A 14,710-nucleotide genomic window follows, 5' to 3' on the forward strand; every position below is an offset into this window, starting at 1 on the left:
TGCGACTCCTCATGTATAAAGGTCACGTCCTCTTGTGTAATTATCACCTTTGTTAGGGGCGTGCAGTGATTTCTTCAGTAATAGAGCACATGGCAGCGCTGATGTCGGGGATCCCTCTCCTTTATCAGCCGGAGGCTCCGTGTATTCATGGGGTGATCCCGCATCATTGTATGTCCTAAACAAGCAGCGGCGGGGGAAATAGAGATTCGTGCGACCTCTGCGGGAGAATGCAGATTTCTGTGTGTTTTTGTTTTCATTTTTCCTTTTCTCTCTTTCTGTATTTTATTTCTTCCATTAAGACCTCAAGGTTTGTTGTTTATTTTGTTCTTTCAGGCGTTTGATGACAAAATCCAAAGCTGCAAAGATGATGAGCAGAGGAAGGTCAGTCGTGATTGTTACTCTATAAACAGGATACATTTGTTTGAATTAATATGAAGGGTTGAAGGCAGAATGGGACCATTTTTGGGTTGTTTTTTTTTAATCACTTTACTTTTTGCCTTTTTGTTGACATTTTTATTGCACCAAATTCTTCAAATTAACGAATGTGGTTTATGAATTTTATGCAAATTCAAAAAAATGCTCTTCCCGCATTGAGCGCTTGGTGAGATTCATGTTGCAGAATTCTTGTCCTCATTTAAATTACTTGTGTTTTTTCATTGAATTATGTGGCTTTTTTTTTTTTTTTTTCTTGTTAGACAAGATTTTATCACGTTTTTGACGCCGCGGTTGTTGTCTCTTTTCAGTGAGATGCTTTTAATTTTAAGCTGCTTTGTTTTTTATGCTTTTATTTGAATTTGACAATTTTTTTGATATCTTTGTGTGCGAATTGCAGGCACTTTTGATGCATTTCCACTATAGAAACGTATGTGCATATTTTACCTGCAAATTTTCTGCATCTATTGGAAGTCTGAGGAAAATCTGCACAGAAAACTCTGCGTACCCACAAAAGAAATCTACCTGTGGAATTGAAACCCGAACCGCAGGACATTGCGCTTATTTTTCACTCGGAGTAAAGAGTACAGGAGACTTCTACAGATCCCATCCACTTTGCTGGATTCATAGAAAATGTGCAGCGAAAATACGCAGCGTCAAACTCCCCAAATGCTCGTCGTGGGAACGTAGTCTTGCTACTTTTGTTTTTTATTGCTGGGGGAGGGGTTTTTTTTTTTTTTTTTTTCTGCATAAAGGGAACCTGTCACCAGATTTGGGGCCTATGACCTGCGGTCACCACCAGTGAGCTCTTTATATACACTATTTTGGAATGTTGTATATAAGAGCCCAGGCCGCTGTGTAGAACATAAAAATCCCTTTTATAATACTCACCTAAGGGGTTCTGAAGACCGGTAGGATGGGTGTCTCTGTTCTCCGGTGCTGGTGCCTCCTGTTTCGGCCATCTTTGTCCTCCTTCTTCTGAAGCCGGGGTGCATGACGCGTCCTACGTCATCCACAATCGCCGGGACTGACGTCCTGAGCAGGGCAGATCAAAGCATTGTAGGACCTCAATGCCTGTTTGTGTGTATGACGTAGGACGTGTCATGCACCCAGGCTTCAGAAAAAGGAGGACAAAGATGGCTGAAAGAGGAGGTGCTGGTACCAGAGAACAGACTTCAATCCGACCAGTCTGCACCTTAGGTGAGTATTGTAAAAGGATTTTTATGTTCTACACAGCAGCCCGGGCTCTTATATACTATATTCTGGACTGCTGAATATAAGAGCTCACTGGTGGGGCCGCAGGTTATATTCACCAAATCTGATGACAGGTTCCCTTTAAAAAGGTGCATGTTCTGCCAAGATGTCCCCAAATATGCACAAAAATGACACGCATACATAAGATCCCCCCCCCAGAGGGTGAATGGAGTGTATTTGCACAATAAATGGAAAGTACATGTAAAGGTGACTTACAATATAATGCATAACAAAGTGTAGTCCAAAAACCATCAAAAAGTAACCCAAAAAAGTGCCGATAGACGGCTTTCCAGGGCAGTTTTGTGGTGCTCTGCTGGGGGTTGTAGTCCTCCGGTATCTACACTGGAGTGTGTATATGGCCGGGCTGTTGTGTACATTGCTGTAAGGAGGCGTTCAGCTCATCCTCGGGGAATTACTGGTAAATGATGTGCAGCTGTTCCCTGGCTGCGGGATGTGCCCGTGGGACCGCTTATGTATTAATTAGCTGGATCCTGGCACCAGGAGGCAGCGGCAGCTTCATAATCATCATCATCATCATCATCGCTGCTTATTCAATCACATGTTGTATTCCTCCGTGCAGATAATTGCTCTGCTTACACGTCACACCTCCTCTTCATTCTGTTTGTGAATAATCTTTTTTTTTTTTTCTGCAGAAAATTGAAAATCTCAAGGATACCACATGTGTAAGCATCGTCTCGTGTGTTTCCCTTTAACGCTTCCAGTGACCTCTATAGGGTTTCAAGAACATTTTAGAAGAAAAAAAACAAAAATGTTTGCAAAAAACTACGGCCTCCATATTGCAAAAGTGATGTAATTATAAATATCCCTTACCTACAGGAGAGGTGATAGAAGGTGCGGATGATTCTCAGGGCCCGGTCCATCCGCCATGTCTGTATCCCGGACCGGAGCCTCCTACCTGCCCGGATCTTCCATTCCTCGCGATTAGTCGGCCTGACATGACGCCATCTTTGTAGTGTTATACATATGTGACATTGCGCCACGCTGGCTAATCCAAAGAGCCACGGATGCCGGCGGGTAGGTGGCACTTCTCTGCGCTCCCAGATTACTGACTTGGCCAATGGACAAGAGTCCTAAAAATGGATTCCCTCCAACTCTTGACGATTGGCGACTGCTAGGACCCCTACTGAGCATGACAACAGTGGTCCCTTGTCCCTCCCGTGTGAATTAGGGGGTATTATCAGAGTGTGACCACAGCTCCGGTCACAATTTGTCTCAGGAGTGGTCACTCATACTCATTTTTCTATTCTTACAGGGGACCCCCATTTTTGGGATCAATGGGAGCCCCAGCAGTCAGACACCCATCTATTAATGCATTTCCCTAAGGTGATAATTCTGTAGGAGGCCCCTTTAGGCAACCAATGTTATTTATGCTGCAGTGTCTGTTCTCGGGGTTAGTCACGGCTATCTCGATAGGATTCTGCTTATCGGTTGAGTTCCTCAATTAGGAGAGGTTTATTATTCTGTGTTTTTTCCCTTCCTATCTGCAGCTCCCTGCCTGGTGCAGCTCTAAGTGCATCTAAGTGTATCTGTATTATAGCTAAAGTGGAGCGCAGCGTGATGAGGGGGGGAGGAGCGCAGCGGGATGAGGGGGGGAGGAGCGCAGCGTGATGAGGGGGGGAGGAGCGCAGCGTGATGAGGGGGGGAGGAGCGCAGCGTGATGAGGGGGGGGGAGGAGCGCAGCGTGATGAGGGGGGGAGGAGCGCAGCGTGATGAGGGGGGGAGGAGCGCAGCGTGATGAGGGGGGGGGGAGGAGCGCAGCGTGATGAGGGGGGGGGAGGAGCGCAGCGTGAGGGGGGGAAGGAGCGCAGCGTGATGAGGGGGGGGAAGGAGCGCAGCGTGATGAGGGGGGGGAAGGAGCGCAGCGTGAGGGGGGGGAGGAGCGCAGCGTGATGAGGGGGGGGGAGGAGCGCAGCGTGATGAGGGGGGGGGAGGAGTGCAGCGTGATGAGGGGGGGAGGAGCGCAGCGTGATGAGGGGGGGGAGGAGCGCAGCGTGATGAGGGGGGGAGGAGCGCAGCGTGATGAGGGGGGGGGAGGAGCGCAGCGTGATGAGGGGGGGGGAGGAGCGCAGCGTGATGAGGGGGGGGGAAGGAGCGCAGCGTGATGAGGGGGGGAGGAGCGCAGCGTGATGAGAAGGGGGGAGGAGCGCAGCGTGATGAGGGGGGGGAGGAGGAGCGCAGCGTGATGAGGGGGGGAGGAGGAGCGCAGTGTGATGAGGTGGGGGAGGAGCGCAGCGTGATGAGGTGGGGGGAGGAGCGCAGCGTGATGAGGTGGGGGGAGGAGCGCAGCGTGATGAGGTGGGGGGAGGAGCGCAGTGTGATGAGGTGGGGGGAGGAGCGCAGCGTGATGAGGGGGGTAGGAGCGCAGCGTGATGAGGGGGGAGGAGCGCAGCGTGATGAGGGGGGGGAGGAGCGCGCAGCGTGATGAGGGGGGGAGGAGCGCAGCGTGATGAGGGGGGGAGGAGCGCAGCGTGATGAGGGGGGGAGGAGCGCAGCGTGATGAGGGGGGGAGGAGCGCAGCGTGATGAGGGGGGGAGGAGCGCAGCGTGATGAGGGGGGGGAGGAGCGCAGCGTGATGAGGGGGGGAGGAGCGCAGCGTGATGAGGGGGGGGAGGAGCGCAGCGTGATGAGGGGGGGGAAGGAGCGCAGCGTGATGAGGGGGGGAAGGAGCGCAGCGTGAGGGGGGGGAGGAGCGCAGCGTGATGAGGGGGGGGAGGAGCGCAGCGTGATGAGGGGGGGGAGGAGCGCAGCGTGATGAGGGGGGGAGGAGTGCAGCGTGATGAGGGGGGGAGGAGCGCAGCGTGATGAGGGGGAGGAGCGCAGCGCACCACCGCTGTATCACCACTCTAACATAAATGTCCCTTTGTTTTTCTAGAGCATGGTAGAATCCATTAAACACTGCATCGTGTTGCTGCAGATTGCAAAGGTAAGCTGTCACCTGCCGGTCTTCATTTTTATGTAATGATAGTGTTTTTCTGAGTATGATAATTATCAAACATTACATTTGTAGATGTTTTTTTTTTTTTGTTGGCAAAGCAGTGTGATTTCCCCATGCTGTGATATTGAAGTGCTTTACTAAATATTTAAAATACAATTTATTACTACAAAATTAGTATTCTGCCAGCACTATGGGAGCTGGAACTCCATTCCCTCACTGTCCGGCCTGCATTGCTCTCGCTCCTGTCCAGTGGCTTGCCTGCCTTTTATATGCCAGTGTGACACAGTAGATGGTGAGCGGAGAGTCAAGGCTTCCTCCCCCCGTCGAAAAATGGGATACAAAAAAGTGTGTAGTGGCAATCTACATATAAGTATCGGTGCAAGCGTTCTCTAAAGCGCAGTCTGTGACCGAAACACTCTTCAGATTCCCACAGACCACAATGAATAGTTCAGCCAAAGCTTTGCCTTAGAAGAACAGTTTTCTGCTGAGCACCCCCCAGAAGTAGTGCGGGACGACGTCCCTTTCAGGCGGACATCGCACTTCCCCTTCAATGTTCTAGTGACGGGCGCAGGGTTTCCAGTGTCGGGTCACATGTACGCGGAGGATTGTCACTTCTCATTACAACAACCTTATTTATTTTCCTGTTTACACAAAGTGGAAAACTTGTCTCCATGTTGGGGCTGGAGGGGGGCGCGCGGAGTAACCCCCTGTGATGACATCTGCCCCTGACCCTCGGGGGTCACTGCGGGGGCTTGACCTTGCACTTGGGCAATGAAAGTTTAATGCTTAATCCTGATAATCTGTATGAAATCTCCGTCATTTCCAACAGCCGCGGCCATCTCCATTGTTGATCATCCCGCCTGTGTCCTGTGTCCGGCACCTCTGATGGTGACAGTAATACAGGGGACGTGTGATGGGGGCTCTCCACAACCTTATGTTCTTCAGCAATGTAGGAAGACTTATAATTTATATTAAAGGGAACCTGTCACTAGGTTTGTCCCCTATAACCTGCGGCCACCACCAGTGAGCTCTTATATACAGCATTCCAGAATACTGTGTATAAGAGCCCAGGCCTCTGTGTAATGTAACAAACACAATTCTACTCGCCTAAGGGGCGGTCCGGTCTGATGGGTGCCGCTGCTCTCTGGTCTGATGGGTGCCGCTGCTCTCTGGTCTGATGGGTGCCGCTGCTCTCTGGTCTGATGGGTGCCGCTGCTCTCCGGTCTGATGGGTGCCGCTGCTCTCTGGTCTGATGGGTGCCGCTGCTCTCTGGTCTGATGGGTGCCGCTGCTCTCTGGTCTGATGGGTGCCGCTGCTCTCCGGTCTGATGGGTGCCGCTGCTCTCCGGTCAGATGGGTGCCGCTGCTCTCCGGTCTGATGGGTGCCGCTGCTCTCCGGTCTGATGGGTGCCGCTGCTCTCCGGTCTGATGGGTGCCGCTGCTCTCCGGTCTGATGGGTGCCGCTGCTCTCCGGTCTGATGGGTGCCGCTGCTCTCCGGTCTGATGGGTGCCGCTGCTCTCCGGTCTGATGGGTGCCGCTGCTCTCCGGTCTGATGGGTGCCGCTGCTCTCCGGTCTGATGGGTGCCGCTGCTCTCCGGTCTGATGGGTGCCGCTGCTCTCCGGTCTGATGGGTGCCGCTGCTCTCCGGTCTGATGGGTGCCGCTGCTCTCCGGTCTGATGGGTGCCGCTGCTCTCCGGTCTGATGGGTGCCGCTGCTCTCCGGTCTGATGGGTGCCGCTGCTCTCCGGTCTGATGGGTGCCGCTGCTCTCCGGTCTGATGGGTGCCGCTGCTCTCCGGTCTGATGGGTGCCGCTGCTCTCCGGTCTGATGGGTGCCGCTGCTCTCCGGTCTGATGGGTGCCGCTGCTCTCCGGTCTGATGGGTGCCGCTGCTCTCCGGTCTGATGGGTGCCGCTGCTCTCCGGTCTGATGGGTGCCGCTGCTCTCCGGTCTGATGGGTGCCGCTGCTCTCCGGTCTGATGGGTGCCGCTGCTCTCCGGTCTGATGGGTGCCGCTGCTCTCCGGTCTGATGGGTGCCGCTGCTCTCCGGTCTGATGGGTGCCGCTGCTCTCCGGTCTGATGGGTGCCGCTGCTCTCCGGTCTGATGGGTGCCGCTGCTCTCCGGTCTGATGGGTGCCGCTGCTCTCCGGTCTGATGGGTGCCGCTGCTCTCCGGTCTGATGGGTGCCGCTGCTCTCCGGTCTGATGGGTGCCGCTGCTCTCCGGTCTGATGGGTGCCGCTGCTCTCCGGTCTGATGGGTGCCGCTGCTCTCCGGTCTGATGGGTGCCGCTGCTCTCCGGTCTGATGGGTGCCGCTGCTCTCCGGTCTGATGGGTGCCGCTGCTCTCCGGTCTGATGGGTGCCGCTGCTCTCCGGTCTGATGGGTGCCGCTGCTCTCCGGTCTGATGGGTGCCGCTGCTCTCCGGTCTGATGGGTGCCGCTGCTCTCCGGTCTGATGGGTGCCGCTGCTCTCCGGTCTGATGGGTGCCGCTGCTCTCCGGTCTGATGGGTGCCGCTGCTCTCCGGTCTGATGGGTGCCGCTGCTCTCCGGTCTGATGGGTGCCGCTGCTCTCCGGTCTGATGGGTGCCGCTGCTCTCCGGTCTGATGGGTGCCGCTGCTCTCCGGTCTGATGGGTGCCGCTGCTCTCCGGTCTGATGGGTGCCGCTGCTCTCCGGTCCGATGGGTGCCGCTGCTCTCCGGTCCGATGGGTGCCGCTGCTCTCCGGTCCGATGGGTGCCGCTGCTCTCCGGTCCGATGGGTGCCGCTGCTCTCCGGTCCGATGGGTGCCGCTGCTCTCCGGTCCGATGGGTGCCGCTGCTCTCCGGTCCGATGGGTGCCGCTGCTCTCCGGTCCGATGGGTGCCGCTGCTCTCCGGTCCGATGGGTGCCGCTGCTCTCCGGTCCGATGGGTGCCGCTGCTCTCCGGTCCGATGGGTGCCGCTGCTCTCCGGTCCGATGGGTGCCGCTGCTCTCCGGTCCGATGGGTGCCGCTGCTCTCCGGTCCGATGGGTGCCGCTGCTCTCCGGTCCGATGGGTGCCGCTGCTCTCCGGTCCGATGGGTGCCGCTGCTCTCCGGTCCGATGGGTGCCGCTGCTCTCCGGTCCGATGGGTGCCGCTGCTCTCCGGTCCGATGGGTGCCGCTGCTCTCCGGTCCGATGGGTGCCGCTGCTCTCCGGTCCGATGGGTGCCGCTGCTCTCCGGTCCGATGGGTGCCGCTGCTCTCCGGTCCGATGGGTGCCGCTGCTCTCCGGTCCGATGGGTGCCGCTGCTCTCCGGTCCGATGGGTGCCGCTGCTCTCCGGTCCGATGGGTGCCGCTGCTCTCCGGTCCGATGGGTGCCGCTGCTCTCCGGTCCGATGGGTGCCGCTGCTCTCCGGTCCGATGGGTGCCGCTGCTCTCCGGTCCGATGGGTGCCGCTGCTCTCCGGTCCGATGGGTGCCGCTGCTCTCCGGTCCGATGGGTGCCGCTGCTCTCCGGTCCGATGGGTGCCGCTGCTCTCCGGTCCGATGGGTGCCGCTGCTCTCCGGTCCGATGGGTGCCGCTGCTCTCCGGTCCGATGGGTGCCGCTGCTCTCCGGTCCGATGGGTGCCGCTGCTCTCCGGTCCGATGGGTGCCGCTGCTCTGTGCTGTGATCGCCGTATGGGCCTCAGAAGGACGGCGGCGATCACCACAAAGACAAGGTGCTGGACCTGAGAGCAGCGGCACCCATCGGACCGGACCGCTCCTCAAGTGAGTATTATAAAAGTGTTATGTTCTACAGAGTGGCCTGGGCTCTTATATACAGTATTCTAGAACACTGTATATAAGACCAAGCCCACTGGTGGTGGCTGCAGCTTGTAGTAGTCAAATCTAGTGACCGGTTCCCTTTAAATATTCTGGCTCTGGATCGCACCTACACCACCGCTGCTGTCCTCCCCAGTTTGTTGTGGAAATCGCACATGAACGAGTGACCGAGAGAAATATTGTGCTTCTCCCTCCTTCAAGTATGAGAATAGTGATGTACTGCAAGATAGGGCTGATAGGAGCGATGTATGGGACAGTGCAGAGAGGAGCCATGTACAGTACTGCAGGACAGGGCTGAGCGTGTTGATGTATTGTATATAAAGGGGCTTGAGTACTCCTGAATGGTGGGGAGAGGAGCGATGGGCTGCTGGATGGAGGGAGATTAGCGATGTGCTGCTGGATGCTGGGATGAGGAGCGATGTGCTGCTGGATGGAGGGGAGAGGAGCGATGTGCTGCTGGATGCTGGGATGAGGAGCGATGTGCTGCTGGATGGAGGGGAGAGGAGCGATGTGCTGCTGGATGGAGGGGAGATTAGCGATGTGCTGCTGGATGGAGGAGAGAGGAGCGATTGGCTGCTGGATGGAGGGGAGAGCAGCGATGGGCTGCTGGATGGAGGGGAGAGGAGCGATGGGCTGCTGGATGGAGGGGAGAGGAGCGATGTGCTGCTGGATGCTGGAATGAGGAGCGATGTGATGCTGGATGGAGGGGGGAGGAGCGATGTGCTGCTGGATGCTGGAATGAGGAGCGATGTGATGCTGGATGGAGGGGGGAGGAGCGATGTGCTGCTGGATGCTGGAATGAGGAGCGATGTGATGCTAGGATGAGGAGCGATGTGCTGCTGGGATGAGGAGCGATGTGCTGCTGGATGCTGGAATGAGGAGCGATGTGATGCTGGATGGAGGGGGGAGGAGCGATGTGCTGCTGGATGCTGGAATGAGGAGCGATGTGATGCTAGGATGAGGAGCGATGTGCTGCTGGGATGAGGAGCGATGTGCTGCTGGATGCTGGGATGAGGAACGATGTGCTGCTGAATGTGGGGGAGAGGCGCGATGCGCTGCTGGATGCTGGGATGAGGAGCGATGCGCTGCTGGATGCTGGGATGAGGAGCGATGCGCTGCTGGATGCTGGGATGAGGAGCGATGCGCTGCTGGATGCTGGGATGAGGAGCGATGCGCTGCTGGATGGAGGGGAGGGGAGAGGAGCGATGCGCTGCTGGATGCTGGGATGAGGAGCGATGCGCTGCTGGATGCTGGAATGAGGAGCGATGTGATGCTGGATGGAGGGGGGAGGAGCGATGTGCTGCTGGATGCTGGAATGAGGAGCGATGTGATGCTGGATGGAGGGGGGAGGAGCGATGTGCTGCTGGATGCTGGAATGAGGAGCGATGCGCTGCTGGATGCTGGAATGAGGAGCGATGTGATGCTGGATGGAGGGGGGAGGAGCGATGCGCTGCTGGATGCTGGGATGAGGAGCGATGCGCTGCTGGATGCTGGAATGAGGAGCGATGTGATGCTGGATGGAGGGGGGAGGAGCGATGTGCTGCTGGATGCTGGAATGAGGAGCGATGTGATGCTGGATGGAGGGGGGAGGAGCGATGTGCTGCTGGATGCTGGAATGAGGAGCGATGTGATGCTGGGATGAGGAGCGATGCGCTGCTGGATGCTGGAATGAGGAGCGATGTGCTGCTGGATGGAGGGGGGAGGAGCGATGTGCTGCTGGATGCTGGAATGAGGAGCGATGTGATGCTAGGATGAGGAGCGATGTGCTGCTGGGATGAGGAGCGATGTGCTGCTGGATGCTGGAATGAGGAGCGATGTGATGCTGGATGGAGTGGGGAGGAGCGATGTGCTGCTGGATGCTGGAATGAGGAGCGATGTGATGCTGGGATGAGGAGCGATGCGCTGCTGGGATGAGGAGCGATGTGCTGCTGGATGCTGGAATGAGGAGCGATGTGATGCTGGATGGAGGGGGGAGGAGCGATGTGCTGCTGGATGCTGGAATGAGGAGCGATGTGATGCTGGATGGAGGGGGGAGGAGCGATGTGCTGCTGGATGCTGGAATGAGGAGCGATGTGATGCTAGGATGAGGAGCGATGTGCTGCTGGGATGAGGAGCGATGTGCTGCTGGATGCTGGGATGAGGAACGATGTGCTGCTGAATGTGGGGGAGAGGCGCGATGCGCTGCTGGATGCTGGGATGAGGAGCGATGCGCTGCTGGATGCTGGAATGAGGAGCGATGCGCTGCTGGATGCTGGGATGAGGAGCGATGCGCTGCTGGATGCTGGGATGAGGAGCGATGCGCTGCTGGATGCTGGGATGAGGAGCGATGCGCTGCTGGATGGAGGGGAGGGGAGAGGAGCGATGCGCTGCTGGATGCTGGGATGAGGAGCGATGCGCTGCTGGATGCTGGGATGAGGAGCGATGCGCTGCTGGATGCTGGGATGAGGAGCGATGCGCTGCTGGATGCTGGGATGAGGAGCGATGCGCTGCTGGATGCTGGGATGAGGAGCGATGCGCTGCTGGATGCTGGGATGAGGAGCGATGCGCTGCTGGATGCTGGGATGAGGAGCGATGCGCTGCTGGATGCTGGGATGAGGAGCGATGCGCTGCTGGATGCTGGGATGAGGCGCGATGCGCTGCTGGATGGAGGGGGGAGGAGCGATGCGCTGCTGGATGCTGGGATGAGGAGCGATGCGCTGCTGGATGCTGGGATGAGGAGCGATGCGCTGCTGGATGCTGGGATGAGGAGCGATGCGCTGCTGGATGCTGGGATGAGGAGCGATGCGCTGCTGGATGCTGGGATGAGGAGCGATGTGCTGCTGGATGGAGGGGGGAGGAGCGATGTGCTGCTGGATGCTGGAATGAGGAGCGATGTGATGCTAGGATGAGGAGCGATGTGCTGCTGGGATGAGGAGCGATGCGCTGCTGGATGCTGGAATGAGGAGCGATGTGATGCTGGATGGAGGGGGGAGGAGCGATGTACTGCTGGATGCTGGAATGAGGAGCGATGTGCTGCTGGATGCTGGAATGAGGAGCGATGAGCGATGTGCTGCTGGATGCTGGAATGAGGAGCGATGTGATGCTGGATGGAGGGGGGAGGAGCGATGTGCTGCTGGATGCTGGAATGAGGAGCGATGTGATGCTGGGATGAGGAGCGATGTGCTGCTGGGATGAGGAGCGATGTGCTGCTGGATGCTGGGATGAGGAACGATGTGCTGCTGAATGTTGGGGAGAGGCGCGATGTTTTGCTGGATGCTGGGATGAGGAGCGATGCGCTGCTGGATTCTGGGATGAGGAGCGATGCGCTGCTGGATGCTGGGATGAGGAGCGATGCGCTGCTGGATGCTGGGATGAGGAGCGATGCGCTGCTGGATGCTGGGATGAGGAGCGATGCGCTGCTGGATGCTGGGATGAGGAGCGATGCGCTGCTGGATGCTGGGATGAGGAGCGATGCGCTGCTGGATGCTGGGATGAGGAGCGATGCGCTGCTGGATGCTGGGATGAGGAGCGATGCGCTGCTGGATGCTGGGATGAGGAGCGATGCGCTGCTGGATGGAGGGGAGGGGAGAGGAGCGATGCGCTGCTGGATGCTGGGATGAGGAGCGATGCGCTGCTGGATGGAGGGGAGTGGAGCGATGCGCTGCTGGATGCTGGGATGAGGCGCGATGTACTGTAGGATGAGACAAGTTATGTACTACAGGATGGCACTGTATATAAGAGCTGAGAGGAGTGATATACTGCAGGACAGGGCTAAAGGGAGTGATCTGCTTATTTACATTACAGGCAATGTGGAGGTGTTTAGATTTTGACATGGATCTTGGAAAATCCCGTTTATTACTATTTTTATTACCGTATGTTGTGTTGCTTGTCTTTCCCCCTCTTATAACTGGACACTGATGCGGCAGATACTTTTGTACTTGTTCTTTTATTTTAGTGATTTACATAAAACCTTTATTACTCTCCTTATCGTGCTACATGCTAATCACCCCAATAATTAATGGGGGCACCGAGCCATCGCACTGGGTGAATTGTATTGGACGTTTTATACTTTTCTGTTTCTGATACTTTTCTGGACGGTTCCATGAACGTTCTATGATCTGCTGTAATCCTGAATGCTCAATCCAATGATCAGTGGAAGGGTTTTTTTTTTTTTTCATTTGCCTTTTTACTACGGTGTTTTTCCTAAAATAAGACACTGTCTTATTTTTTTCTTTGCCCCCAAAAAAGTGCTAGGGATTATTTTTGGAGAAACACGGTTGGAGGTGTAAGTTTACCCCCCAAAAAAGCAGACACCTAACCTCCTTCCCCCCCAACCCCCCCCCCCCCTTCCACACACTCACTTCCCAGGAAACTCATACTCACCAGACCCGGACGTCTGCGTGGCTCCCTGGTCCTCCTCTGATCTCCAGTGGGTGCTGCACGCCGTCCTCCCCTGCTGCTGGCTGACTTAACCGGCCGCAGGGAATGATGGAAGTCACCTGTCCGGCCGCCGGTCCTGTTCTGCCGGTCCTGTTCTGCCGGTCCTGTTCTGCCGGTCCTGTTCTGCCGGTCCTGTTCTGCCGGTCCTGTTCTGCCGGTCCTGTTCTGCCGGTCCTGTTCTGCCGGTCCTGTTCTGCCGGTCCTGTTCTGCCGGTCCTGTTCTGCCGGTCCTGTTCTGCCGGTCCTGTTCTGCCGGTCCTGTTCTGCCGGTCCTGTTCTGCCGGTCCTGTTCTGCCGGTCCTGTTCTGCCGGTCCTGTTCTGCCGGTCCTGTTCTGCCGGTCCTGTTCTGCCGGTCCTGTTCTGCCGGTCCTGTTCTGCCGGTCCTGTTCTGCCGGTCCTGTTCTGCCGGTCCTGTTCTGCCGGTCCTGTTCTGCCGGTCCTGTTCTGCCGGTCCTGTTCTGCCGGTCCTGTTCTGCCGGTCCTGTTCTGCCGGTCCTGTTCTGCCGGTCCTGTTCTGCCGGTCCTGTTCTGCCGGTCCTGTTCTGCCGGTCCTGTTCTGCCGGTCCTGTTCTGCCGGTCCTGTTCTGCCGGTCCTGTTCTGCCGGTCCTGTTCTGCCGGTCCTGTTCTGCCGGTCCTGTTCTGCCGGTCCTGTTCTGCCGGTCCTTGCGCTTCACCCGCACTGCCTCTCAGGATTCTGCCGGCGAGAAGAGATCGGTGTCGCTGTCTATAATGAAGTGTCCTGCACTAGTGCACGGGCGCTGCACACATCTCTCCAGGTCTCTGGAACCTGGAACCCTGGCATTGTGACCTAATGGTGAACACAGAAGAATACTCATTTATAACACTTAGTTAGCTCCAATTTCTTGCCGTTGATCAATATCTGAGGAGTTGATCTCCAGGTCCCCATAGGGGATTCCAAGCTGTTTTACCGCTGCATTCCTTTATCAGTTTTGCTCTGCGGCGCCCCAGGACCGGAAGCTGCAGTCCAAGACCAATTCACTGGGATGGCACAGCACAACAGTGGTGGCCAGGAGCGCCCCTGTGCCCAGGATAAAGTGTGAAGGGGACGCAGTGAATTAGGCTGTGGGAATGTATTGGGAAGATCAACCCTCATCCCTCCTAAACCACATATATGGTTATGCAGAACTGTAAATCCATTGACCACTTTTATATCTTCTATCTGTTGCTGCATTCCTAAGTAATCAGCATTTTAATTCATTTGCAAGTGAGGCAGCGAGTGCTGTGGGTGAGACAGAGCACTTCCTGGACCTCCGCCTCCTATGGTTATTTTCCCGGCCACCACCATCCTCTGTAGCTTGATTGATGGCTCACTGTCAGTGTGACGTCACACAGGGAAATCAAACAGTGACATTGTAATCAAGCTAAAGAGGCTGAAGCTGGACAGGAAAACAACCTCTGAAGGCAAAGGCACAGGAAGAGCTCGGTTCACACCCAGAGCACATACCAAATCATTTGTATACAAATTAAAACGCTGATATCTCAGGAATGCAGCAACAGATAAAAGATCTAAAAGTGTTGATAGGTTTACATTTCAAATAACTATGTTCATATATGCGATTTGTCGGGGGACCTTACTAATTCTATTTAAGAATGAAATTAAAGCTCTCTACTGTAATTCAGAGGTCAGAATTCTAAACTTGGCTCAATTCACACATCTGTGTTCAGATCACAACGTCCAGACAAACCACTGGACTCCTGACCCAAACTACCGACCGCCTATGGTGAGGAGAGCCATGGTTGAGCTGGTCTTTGTGGTCAGTGTATGGACCGTGCAGCACGGACGACTACATGAATTATTTACTTGCGTATGTTCTCAGTCGGGGGCGAGGGGAAGCCCCATTAGAGTC

General features: G+C 56.1%; 1 protein-coding gene across 7 annotated transcripts in view; it reads left to right on the forward strand.

Annotated features, from left to right (window-relative positions):
* The window catches only part of OSBPL9 (oxysterol binding protein like 9), a 155,741-nt gene that overhangs the window by 81,474 nt on the left and 59,557 nt on the right, over positions 1-14,710 (forward strand). For all 7 annotated transcript variants that reach the window (XM_075320562.1, XM_075320563.1, XM_075320564.1 and 4 more), the window contains 3 exons: positions 334-381; positions 2,340-2,369; positions 4,580-4,630. In XM_075320562.1, the coding sequence (XP_075176677.1) occupies positions 334-381; positions 2,340-2,369; positions 4,580-4,630 (129 nt within the window). The remainder of the gene's footprint in view (positions 1-333; positions 382-2,339; positions 2,370-4,579; positions 4,631-14,710) is intronic.

Source organism: Anomaloglossus baeobatrachus, chromosome 8, assembly GCF_048569485.1.
Source record: "Anomaloglossus baeobatrachus isolate aAnoBae1 chromosome 8, aAnoBae1.hap1, whole genome shotgun sequence".
NCBI lineage: Eukaryota > Metazoa > Chordata > Amphibia > Anura > Aromobatidae > Anomaloglossus > Anomaloglossus baeobatrachus.